This window comes from Uranotaenia lowii, chromosome 3, assembly GCF_029784155.1.
Source record: "Uranotaenia lowii strain MFRU-FL chromosome 3, ASM2978415v1, whole genome shotgun sequence".
Classification (NCBI taxonomy): Eukaryota; Metazoa; Arthropoda; class Insecta; order Diptera; family Culicidae; genus Uranotaenia; species Uranotaenia lowii.
Genome location: NC_073693.1, coordinates 142,315,964 through 142,328,307, shown reverse-complemented (window position 1 = coordinate 142,328,307; position 12,344 = coordinate 142,315,964). Strand labels below are relative to the sequence as shown.

General features: G+C 44.0%; 2 protein-coding genes across 2 annotated transcripts; both read right to left on the bottom strand.

The window, feature by feature from the left end:
- Positions 1 to 222: 222 nt before the first annotated feature.
- LOC129752686 (uncharacterized) lies at positions 223 to 1,868 on the bottom strand. The gene is made up of 2 exons (XM_055748455.1): positions 1,781 to 1,868; positions 223 to 1,709 (listed from the first exon to the last, which is right to left on the bottom strand). Exons 1-2 carry the CDS (start codon positions 1,866 to 1,868, stop codon positions 223 to 225), a joined length of 1,575 nt encoding a protein of 524 aa, XP_055604430.1.
- Positions 1,869 to 2,191: 323 nt separating this feature from the next.
- LOC129752685 (uncharacterized) lies at positions 2,192 to 5,923 on the bottom strand. Its single transcript, XM_055748454.1, has one exon. The coding sequence runs from the start codon at positions 5,921 to 5,923 to the stop codon at positions 2,192 to 2,194; it is 3,732 nt and encodes a 1,243-aa protein (XP_055604429.1).
- Between the last annotated feature and the right edge of the window lie 6,421 nt (positions 5,924 to 12,344).

Below are 12,344 nucleotides of genomic sequence, written 5' to 3'. Positions count from 1 at the left end.
CAGAAAGGAAGTATTAATATAAGCAATTTCGCACACACGTTTTCTCGCTGTGATAACTTTTTTAGATGATTTGCACTTTTCGATCTATCTCTCTATCCTTCTACCTATCTATTCCTGACGTTTACATTTCATTTCTGTTGTCGCGTGATTGACAGTTTGATAAGGGCACGAGATGCAACGAGGGACCCCGTTACACTCCCCCCCCAAGTAAGGCGATGCTCCCTACTCCGAGATCGTCTTACTTCCATCTATGTCCAGTACGGCGATTTTAACGGCAGGTCTCTCGTAGATGGATTTACTGGTTTGAACCCAAACTCTTCTTACTTGGCCATCTCTGTTGGTTGTCTTGATTACTCGTCCCTTAGGCCAGCAATTTCTTGGGAGATCAGGATCAGCTATAACGACGATATCATCTACCTTGATAGGTTTGACTGGTTCGTACCACTTGGTCCGCCGGGTGATCTCTGGGAGGTAGTCGTGCAACCATCGTTTCCAGAATTGGTTAGCTATTGCTTGCGAGATCATCCACCCTCTTTTCAGAGTTATACCTTCGTTGCTAATGTCCGTCAGCGGTTTCGACCCATCCGAACTGCCCAGCAAAAAGTGATTGGGAGTTAAGGCATGGTGTGATTCGTAGTCTGCCGGCACATGAGTTAACGGACGTCTGTTTAGAGTGCTTTCTATTTCTGCAAAGGCGTTACGTAGTTCCTCGTCGTTTGGTTTCCTCGATACTCGCAGCTCTGGGAGAATTCGTTTCACGGAACGAACAAGCCGTTCCCAGCTTCCACCCATATGGGGTGAAGCTGGAGGGTTGAAGATCCAATCTGTTTGCGAGCTAATAAATTCCTCTGCTATAGCGTCGTGATCCATTTTTGCCAAGGCCTCCTTAAGCTCTCGGTATGCCCCTACGAAATTCGTTCCTCTGTCGCTGTAAAAGGCCGCTGGGGTTCCGCGACGGGCCATGAAACTTCTTATAACCATGATACAGGAGGTGGAACTTAAACTATACGCGACTTCAAGGTGTATGGCCCTAGTAGTAAGGCAGACGAATAATGCACCCCACCTTTTCTCAGTTCTTCGCCCTACCACGATTTCCAACGGGCCGAAGTAGTCTAACCCTGTATGAGTAAAGGGCCTTGTATAAGCTGCTAAACGAGAAGGGGGTAGGTCGGACATCTTTGGAGGAAGGGGATTAGCATTGCGGTTTTTACAGCGTTGACATCCTGATCGCACTTGATTGCATACGCGACGGAGATTTGCGATGTAGAATTTCTGACGAATTTCGTTTACAACCATTTCTCGATTCTGATGGTGATACATGTCATGATACGATGCAACAATAAGTCTGGTGATGGCATGTTTCCATGGTAATATAATGGGTTTCACCGTTGCGGGGTCCAGGTACCGACACGCACCTGTTCTGCCATCCATCCGAAGTAGCTTTTTCTCATCCATGAACGCTGAAAGCTTATAAATAGAACTTCGCTTAGAAATTGCTGTTGTGCCTGTCTCCAGATTACGATACTCCTCTTCATAGGCCTCTATTTGCGCTTGACGGTAGTGAAACTCTTCAGCAATCAGTAGCTCTTCCCGTTTTAGTACACCGTAATTCCCCTCTCGACGAAGCTTTCTTAAGTACCTAAACACGTAAGCAGTGACTCGAACTAACCGTTTCCACTGGCTGAAGTCTTCTGCGCGAAATATTGCCTCTGGTCTTTCACCATGTATGTGCAGTGGTCTTTTTAGTTCTTCGTGCGTACTTAGTTTTTTTCAAATTCACCATCGGCCATGTGTTCTCGGACTGGCGTAGAAATGGAGGCCCAACGAACCAACGCGATGTCGGTGAGAGATCTGATTGTCGCTGCCATCTCGTCCCGTCATCAGCCACGTTCCACTTAGTGGGGACCCATCTCCAGTCGGACTCATGAGTTAGTTCGAGTATTTCGCTGACTCTTGCCGCGACGAAAAGACTATACTTACGGTGGTCTGATACGATCCACGAGAGTGCATTGCGTGAATCGGTCCAAAGGAACGTTCGTTGAATATTGATAGTCAGGCTTTTTTTGATTGTTGCTGTTAACCTGGCGCCAACAAGCCCCGCTTGTAGTTCCATTCGCGGGATTGACAGGTATTTTAGAGGGGCTACTCGAGTTTTAGATCCAACCACGGAACAATAGATGGCATCGTTAATTTAGTAACGGAGGAACGTCACCGCAGCCATTCCGTCTTGGCTTGCATCTACGAACGTGTGCAGTTGTACTTTGACGTTCGGATCAGGTTCGTACATCTGATGGTAGCATCTAGGAATCCTTAAGTTTTCTAGGGAGGGAAGTACGCTTATAAACGCTGTCCACCTTTTGAAAAATTCTTCTCCAATTGACTCGTCCCATTCTACCTTGGCTCTCCATATTTCTTGCAACAGAATTTTCAGAAACATAAGATAATGGGACACTAAGCCGAGCGGGTCATATATGGACATCAATGTTTTTAGGACTTCACGCTTCGTAGGGATTCGCTTTAGGTTCAGCAGCTCGCAGTCCAGTCGACTCCAATTGATCTTGAAGGTAAAGCAATCGTCCTCGGTGCACCAAAACATACCAAGAACTTTCTCGCCTGTAGTCTGCGAGGTGACTTCGAGACTCTTCTCCGTTTTCGGTGACTCACCCATCAGCATCAGAACCCGCTGCGAGTTGGACATCCAGTTGTGTGTTTGAAATCCTCCTGCAGCGTTGATAGTGCGAATATTTTTTGCTATTTCAATTGCTTTATCCTCGTTCTCTACGCTAAAGAGAACATCATCGACATAAGTTGAATACTTGATAATGCTCGAGGCGACGGGAAACTGTTTTGAAAATCGTTCCGCATTAGCATCTTTAACGAATTGAGCGCTTGATGGAGAACACCTGGCTCCGAAGGTCATGACCTTCATAACGTACTTGCTGGGGAATTCGTCTGTCTCTCGGTCCTTCCAGAAAAAGCGCTGGCACTGGCGGTCAGGTTCTCTTATGATGACTTGGTGGAACATTTCACAGATGTCGCCACTAACGGCGAAACGATGTTCTCGAAATTTGATTAATGTTGTAACCAATGACGCCAGCTGATCCGGGCCCGTCATCAGTACAGAGTTGAGTGAGATACCATTGTAAGCTGCGGCAGCATCCCAAACCACTCGAATTTTTCCTGGTTTGTTCGGGTTTGTTACTGGAAAGATTGGTAGATACCAAACCGGATACTGATCGGACCAGGTACCCTCAGACGGAGCTAGTTTCTCAACATATCCTTTAGCTATGTAGTCAGTGATTTTATCGGTAAGCATTCGCTTCAGTTCCGGATTCTGTTTCATTCGTTTTTCCAAAAGTTCATAACGGCGCCTAGCCATACTTTCATTGTTAGGAAGACGAATATGGTCATATCGCCACAGGAGTCCGGTCTCATAACGTTCGCCGGTAAACCGCGTTTTTTCGTGGAGGAGCATCAGGGCTCGTTCATCCTCTTTGGAACGTATATCGTTTTTCAGAGTGGTAATGCCTAGGCTTTCCAAGGCAAAATAATCGGTTAACGCTTGGTTCAATTGTGTTTCCAGGTGTACCTCTTCTTCAATTCCACTCGAGCGTATGTGGAAGGAGTAGTGGACCATGCTCACAGCATAACTATCTGTTCCTCCTCCGTAGACGGACCAGCCGAGGCGAGTTTTAACTGCCACGGGACCGTCCATATCTCCTTCTCTACTTTTCTGCACTAGCGCCACCTTTACGTGCTTGATTCCTATGAGAATTTGTGGTCGTGCATTTTGATACGATTGGACGGGCAGATCACAGAGATGATTATATTTAAGCTTCATGTCATCGAAATCGAGGGTTTGATATGGTAGTTGGAGCTCACGAACAGTACGCACACCGTCTAATTGATGTTTTTCACCGTTTAGTCCAGATATTTGGAGATTTACCACTCGGGAGTTGGATTCATTCCGTTCGGTTCCGCCCGTCCATTGAAGGCAAAGTGGACGTTTCTCCCCGACAATTCCTAATGTGTTAGCGACTTCTTCGTCTAGAAGCGTAAGATGGGATCCATCGTCAAGAAATGCAAAGCACTCTAGCTCGTTTCCGTTTGCGTAGAGCTTAACTGGAACGTATCTGAGTAGTGCTGAACCCGAATTGACTTGATGCGTATTACATACAGAATTTTCCACAGGTGCCGCCGTTGGACTATCGGAATATTTGTGTAACAGGGCGTGATGTTTGTATGTGCAGCCTTGTTGACCACAGACGGGTGCCACACAACGTCCTCTATGCAATTTTAAACATTTCTTACATAATGTTTTCTCTCGCACTGCTGACCATCTTTGGTTGTACGTCATTCCCAGAAATTTATTGCATTTTTCAAGACTTATGCAACTTCCTTTGCATACTAGGCAACCCTTGTTAGCGTAATGCGTCAATGTTGAACTTTTTTCTTCGTGGATACTGCTTTCCGAGTCAACCAACTCAGTGTGGGTGTTGAGTGAAGCCCGTATTTTACGGGGACCATACCGGTCGGCATCAGCAGGTTTGTTCTTTGAGCTTCGCGGTTCCGTTACCAGACAAGCATCCTCAGCATACGTGTAAAGCCAATCGCTAAATTTCGCAAGATTGACTCTCTTCAAACTACGCTGGTGCCGGGCCCATTTCATCCTAAGTTCTTCCGGAAGTTTATCGACGAGATCTTTCAATAACGAGGTGTCTCGTGAATATTTTTTTTTACCACACGCGTCGATAGTGGCGCTGAGATTTAGGACCGCTAAAGAAAAGTCTATCAACTTGTCCATATAGTCTACTTTTAGGCATGGCATCGAATGGATTTTTTCTTTGAGAGCACTTATAACGAATTGAGGTTGACCGAATCGCAGACGAAGCGCGTTAATGGCCTTTGGTACTGTCGATGGCTGAATTAAGAAGCTCCTCACAGCGTTGAGAGCATCTCCTTTGAGGCAATTTCTCAGGCGAATCAAATTCTCCTCATCTTTAAAATTGCACATGGTGGTAGTACTATCATAGGTGGATACGAACATGGGCCACTCTTCCGGGTTCCCTGTGAAGACGGGTAGGTCTTTAACCACTTGTCGGGCTGCTAGGTGACTACGCTCAAGGCTACAGGCATTCTGGTTGCTTTTGGTAGCATTCGCCCCAGCCTTACCCGATCTCATCGATCCTGAAGAAATTCCTTTCGGTGTAGACTGTTTATGTGGTCTGAAATTCCGCTTTTTCGTTGGGTCGCTCTTCACTGAGTCAGCATCGGTGTCCGTTGAGGACTCTGACTCGGAGCTGTGATGAACGTTGAGCGGAGCTTTTTTCTTCCGGTCGTCCTGGAGTTTAATAGATAGTTCCGATTCTTCTAGCCATTTATCAACGGCGTCCATAGTGTGCTGGTCCTCCTTGACAGAATGTAATTCCTCGAGTTCTGCCATCTCTTCAAGTAAGCTAAACTTCTTTTCCATGAGTTTTCTTTTCTCCTCTAAAATCTCTTGCTCCGCCTCCACCTTACGAAGTTGAATTTCAAGAAAGGCTTTCGCCGATCCTCGGGAACAAACCGAGCCTACCTTTGATGTTCGATTTGCTCTTATCTGCTCACGTGTCTCCAATGGCATATCTGCTTTGCTTGTTGGTTTGCTTGGGCCCGGTAGATTCGAGGATGCTGCATCTTGAAAGCCCTTTTTGGAGCGCTTCATCTTTTTATTGCATTTTTGGCAGCTCCACGGAACGTTTTCATCCTCTATCTGATCGGTTACACCTACACATTCATAGTGATGCCATAGGGAGCAATTATCACATAACACCATCCGACTGCTGTCACATTGCTCGCAGATTTGGCAATTAAACCCAACGGTTTCTTGAATGGCATCTCCGAAGCCTCTCGTTGTCGCAAGTGTAGTTCTGTCCAGTCCCATGTCCGAACGACAAAGATCCTCGGTAAACGGATTTAAAAAATGTTCTTTGTCAACAATATTTCCGGATCACGAATACGCAGTTTACAATTATGATGCTGTATTTTAAATCCCTGAATAATTGATACAAATTTAGATAGGTGCGATTAATTAATAATGTTCATAAACTTACGTTTAGTATGTTGTCTGCACTTAACGAAGATCTCATATGTTCGGCTTGATCAATAAGGTAAGTTAGCCTCAGTGTTCCCTGGATAAGTAGTACATAATTGTTTACAATCATCTAATAGTTAAGGTTCAAGAGCTTACGTTTGCCGACTGAGCACCAATTGCCGGTTTATAGGATTCTTTTTAATTGGTGGTTTCTGAGCAGCTCCGGTCAGGTTATGATACTAAATTAGATAAAATGTGACGACTACTTAAGTTTTGATTCCTACCGCTATCGAAACGGGAATACTTACTTAGTCGCTATAGCAACTTCTGTTTTTATAACCTGATAATATTATGCTGATAATTACAACACCTGATACTCAGAAAGGAAGTATTAATATAAGCAATTTCGCACACACGTTTTCTCGCTGTGATAACTTTTTTAGATGATTTGCACTTTTCGATCTATCTCTCTATCCTTCTACCTATCTATTCCTGACGTTTACATTTCATTTCTGTTGTCGCGTGATTGACAGTTTGATAAGGGCACGAGATGCAACGAGGGACCCCGTTACACGGGCTGAGCTTTGACTAAAATAGTTTAACTAGTGAGTTGGTTGATTTTCATGTCACATTACCCTTACCCCCAAATAATTATCGTGAGATTTGTGGAGGGATGGCGTTCAGCCGGTTTCCGCAAAACAAATCATCACATGTGAGCTGCACTTCCATTCCTCTACACGGACTTGGCCGGCGTCGTTATTGGTTCAGTAGGATAACCTCAAAACTGTATAGTGAGATTGTATTGCTGCTTGTTCGCTAAAAATTTCTTGTTTCTCAAAATTTTATCTGTATGCACAAAATTGAGGTTTGAATCGAATGTCAACTGAAAACAAGTAAAGTATAGGAGCTGAAGGGCACGAGTTTAAGCCATCAAGAGGAATCCTCGAACGCAGGTGAAAAAGATAGGCTTCCCAATGTATATACTCCAACTGGGTTAAATGAGGAGGTGATTTGTACATAAGAGTTAAAATGACTATTATCGAAAATATTGTAAAACTTTTTTCTCGATAAACGATGAAACATGCTATTGTAAAACGCACATGCGTTGCAACTTTTTTCGTTTGTTTGTTTGTAAGTGAGGGCTTCAATCGTAATTATAGCCGTGCGTGCGTGCCAGCCATGCATTCCTGCTGCTGCAACCACTTGTCGCCTTGCGCGTTCCAAACTCGTGAGCACGCCTATCGTGAATGGTCGTGCACATACCAAGGGGGATCTCACGAGAGAGTAAGGAACCCGTTTTTATTTTCCCGAACACAGTACACAATCTGCGCCTGCATATCCGCGTGTAGTTACCTATATTTTGATTCATTTGGCGACCGTCAGAGAGCGGCGAGCGAGAAGATGAATTTTGAGAGCTCTTCTTTATAGTCAGCGCCTCGAACATCGTATGCGGTGGAAAACGGCAAGCACTTTTCGCGAATGACCCCCGTACATGTCAGTCGGTTCTTTTTTTCGGTCGGTCGTCGGTCATAAATATCAGCATATTGCCTTTGCGGGACCCTTACACGCAACCAGGCGGAGTTCGCCGAAGTCCGGAGTGCCATCGGGGCTGCCTGTTTTGGCCACTTCCGTGCGGTGGAACCAGGTGGAAAATCTTCCATATTGAGACAGTCCGAAAATAGTGTCCCACAGCAGGACCAGGGCAGAAGAGCTGTACAGTGCAATGTGTTCTGCAGCAAATATGGTGTACAATATTGTTTCTGAAATAGTTCCCATCTGATGTGCAAGCAGCAGCAAGTTGTGTGCCCTGGGAAAAACTTGCAAGTGAATCGTGATAGTTCCCCAAGGTTATCGGGTTTGCATCAGGACCAACCTGGATTTGCAGTGAGGCCGAAAGGCTGTTTGCAAGGCGATAACAGGTTTTCTACCGTATGGTTCGGACTCCTACGCGTCGCCGTTCAATGCAATCGAACCCTTAATAGGTACTTTTCCTACGGGAAAATGAGATCCATATTGTCATCGGTTCGTCGGGTGGCCATGTAGTTAGTTTGTTATATACCTACAGAGAGATACATGTGTAAGAGCCATGCCGTGGTCATGTTCGATGTGATGTGTTTTATACACAGTTTTGGGGGAAATCCACTCGCTGCTGCTGCTGCTAGTCGGCTGTTGGCTGGAGAAATATCCAGCAGACAAAGGAACGAGGAACACTGCTATAGTGACAAAGTACGGTGAACGAATATCCATACTTACTGAGTAACCATCCAGAAGAGGCAGTGGCGCCTACCCACGGATTTTACGCTGTTGATATCGAGTGCAGTTTCGTTGTTTTTTTTCTCAAGTGACGTCAAGAAATCAGGCGTATGTACAGGGGGAACGAATCTTGTGTTTTTAAAAATTATCTAAATCATGCATATCTATGCATTATGTTGTTATCTTCGGAACTTTTAACAATCCCCGATCAGAAGAGAAAACTAAATTATATCAAGATGAAATAGTTTTATTTGATGAGATAATTTAGTACTCGTAGGATGAGTATATCTCAAATTGTATCAAAAATGCAATCATAACTAAATTATTTCAACCCCTTGATGTAGTTTAAATAAAATTATAACTCATCCAAATAAGATGTATCAACTGAAAATGTTTATGGAATGATGAAAAAAAATGACGATGGGTGATGAGATTCGAACTTATTACTTGTCAAATCCCATTTCATCTTACCAGATGCGTGCCTTTATCTACTACCCTACCTGAGCGAAGTGTACTGATTCTGCAAAGGTCGATGCAGGCTTTTTGTTAAGGGACGGAATTTTCAACGCGTACAGGTAGTTTTGGTGTATAGAAATTGGACAATGAGAATTTATATTTATTAGAGACGGATTGCTAGCGAACCGGGAATACCGGGAAAAACTTTGGAATTTCATCGCGTCACCGGAAAACCGGGAAAAAAACCAGGAGTTTTGGCACCTCACCGGGAAAATTGTCATATTTGAATTTTTTTCACGGAATTTCAAAAATATTTTTTAAAAAATTTCTAAATTTACGAGTAGTTTTTGACAGGGTCAATATAGATTTAACTCATAAACGCTTATTTTCGTTCATCGAATCGTATTTTAACCAATTACAGAGCAAGACTCAAACGTCGATAAGTGAGAGATAACTCAACCAGATTATTTTTATAGAGGGTCAGCAACATATAAAAGCATTAAAGTGATTCAGAAATGCAATTATTCAATGTGTATATGATAAAAATTCACTGATTTATAAAGAACCAGTTGGTGCATCAGTTCGAAGTTTTCTTGAGTGAGTTTCAATATGGAACTGTGGATATTTGCTCTTTGGTAACCCAATATTCTTTTGGTACCAAAACTTCGAAACAATCCTGGAATTTTCTCTAATTTGCTTAGTCTAATCAGGAAAAGGACTCTAGCTTATAGAGGTTTTACACTCTCTTTTAAACAGGTTTTGTGCTTTAAAAAGCTCGGAATTTGGTGTTTTCTCTCACTCATAGAGGTTTCTCGCGATTCGACTGTACCAGTGTAGTTTAAATTAATTTATACAAAGAGCAAATAAATTGAGAACGTAAGACGTTTTTAAGCAGCGTTACACCTTTTTTAACCAAAAAAAAAAAAAAATTCGATGTTGTTGTGCATTTCGTTTGAATTGGCCCGAGGAACGAAGCATTTGATCGCAAGTGTTTAGTTTTTAATTCTTCCTACGTTAAACTTTTGCTTAAAGTTTCCTACAGTGTCGGACAATAGAATAGGACCACAGCTCAATCCAAAACAGAAAGTGACAAAACTTTGAGAAAAAAAATTCCATTTAAGTGCATCAAACCATTTACAAATTGTAAATCCCATTTTTCGAAGAAATTAAAATCATCCGTAGTTAAAACAATTGTCCTTTATTTAAAAATGCGTTTTAACACGTTCGTCGCCACGTCACCCATATTCGGCAGACGGGTTTATTTCCTGGGGGGCCCCGTCACATCAAAAAGCAGGTGACGCTCTCTTACTCAAGTAAGCCGCTCAGTTTAGCCACACGTTGCAAATCTGGGAACTCTCCCTCTTTTCTTTCTCGCTCCCAGAATTTCTTTGGGCCTGGCTGGTAAAACTACCAAAATGAGCGTGGCGACGAACGTGTTAAGCATACTTACTGACTAAAATAACGCGACATAAAATAGGACCGCTTTAGAATTCGTGGTAAAAAAAGAAAATTCATACCGTGATCGATTTGCAGGGTTAGTACTTGGTGGTATAACCCTTATTACGCATCACTTCTCGCACCCGGTTCGGCATCGACTCCACCAGCTTTTGGCACGTTCTCACCGGGATAGCGTACCACACCGCCTGGATTCTCTCCCACAGCTGCTGCTTGTTATTTGATTTTTCGGTGTACACCTTACGTTTAACTTTTTCCCATAGGTTCTCTATGGGATTGAGATCAGGGGACTGTGCTGGCCACCTCATAACGTCTACCTTATTATCCTGGAACCACTTTTTAACCGTTTTAGCAGTATGTTTGGGGTCGTTGTCCTGCTGGAACTGCCACTTTAGGGGCATCTCCCACTCGGGGCGTGTGGCAGAATTACTTCCCGAAGTATCTGGGCGTAGAGATGCTGGTCCATAATCCGGTCGATCCAGTACAAAGGACCCACCCCGTACCAAAAAAGCACCCCCACACCATGATGCTACCTCCTCCATGTTTGAATGTTTTATTTGTATACTGGGGCATATACGCACAGCCGAGTGGGCGATGGACCCAACTCTTTCCGTCCGAGCCGATGAGGTTCAATTTAGTCTCATCCGACCACAGCACATTTCTCCATAATTTCTCTTTTTCCGGACCGACCCAATCGAAGTGGTCCTTCGCATACTCCAGCCGCGCCTTCAAGTGCTTCGGCGTCAGCATCGGCACCTTCCGGGGATTTTTCTTCCTAGTCCCTTCTCAGCCAACCGACTCTGAATCGTCCGGGAACTCACAGATAAGTTCAGCTCGTCTCTGATCTGCTTGGACGCTTTGAAAGGGTCCCTTTGCGAGGTCCGCTTGATTGCCGAATCGTCCTTCGGCGTCGTTTTGCGGGGGCGGCCGGTCAGTTCCCGTTTGCCGGTGCTGTGAAGCGCGTTGAAAACGAAAGATTCCGGATGATCGCTCGCTGGACCTCCGTGCAGTACTGTGCCCGACCCATCGCTTTTTCGCTGAAAACAGAGAAGGAGGAAAGAAATCTTTATTTTTTATTTGTTTTCATGATTTACATGATTAATTTTATGGGAAATTCTTACCAGGACACGAAAATGGACAAACAACACCGAAAACAACACCTTTTCTTCAAACCTAGAGCGCTGAAAATGCCGGAACAGCCGAACCGATGAGTTGGTCTTATTTTAGGACGCGACTTTTTTCACCCTCTGACAGCTTTCTGGTCGAGTAGAACAAACGGGTTGCTTTGATTGCAACAAATGTGCAGTATACAAAGTTGGCATACTACAATAAGTGCTTGCCGCTAGGTGTCGCATATTTGAATTGGCAGTTTAAAGGTGATTTGAATATTTTGCATTAGAGCGGTCCTATTCTATTGTCCGACACTGTATGTCTTATGTAAAATTTGTATCGGAAAAAGTTCCTGTCGAAATCCAAGTTAATCTTTGATTCAAGGTCTTTACCCTTATACAAAATAATAGCTTTCATTCAATCGATTAAAGTTCAGACCTGTCTTATACACGATTTTAGATATTTCACGAAAAAAAGATGTAACAATAATTAGTCAGTCATGTATTCAACGCACATTCATGAAATTTTGAGCTGTAAAGTACCTCGAGTCCACTCAGTGTGGACGAGTATTTGTGTGAATAAGGAGACCCCTCGTGCGACAGCGAAAATGTCAAAAAGCACGAATTCCTACAATTCAATTTGCTTCAGTGCAAAAGAAAGAAAAAAAAACGAAAGTTGCGTGTGAAGAGGAATTTGCCGGTCATTCTGTTCCTCAGTGGAAAAAAAAGAAGTGGTGGCCACGTGATCCGGACAGGAGAAACCAGCGCACCAGGAGGTCATCCTCAAGCCTCCAAAGTTAGCCGCGGAAGTCACCGTAACAACGTTGGGGAAGGAACGGTCGTCGTCTACAGCTGCTGGTTGTTCCGCCGGTCAAACAGGCCAGTGCTGGTTGAAGAACCATCCGTGGTTCAAGTTCGCCCAAGCAGAATTCGCAAGATCGCGGACCGGCGAACGGTGCAAGAAAAAGTAGAGCCGCTAAACACATCTGTACAAGCAA

Coding starts and splice junctions, on each gene's coding strand:
- LOC129752686 (XM_055748455.1), bottom strand. CDS start 1,868: ATGGCAGCGACAATCAGATCTCTCACCGACATCGCGTTGGTTCGTTGG. Junction 1,710..1,780: donor CCGAGAACACATGGCCGATG/GTGAATTTGAAA, acceptor GTGAAAGACCAG/AGGCAATATTTCGCGCAGAA.
- LOC129752685 (XM_055748454.1), bottom strand. CDS start 5,923: ATGGGACTGGACAGAACTACACTTGCGACAACGAGAGGCTTCGGAGAT.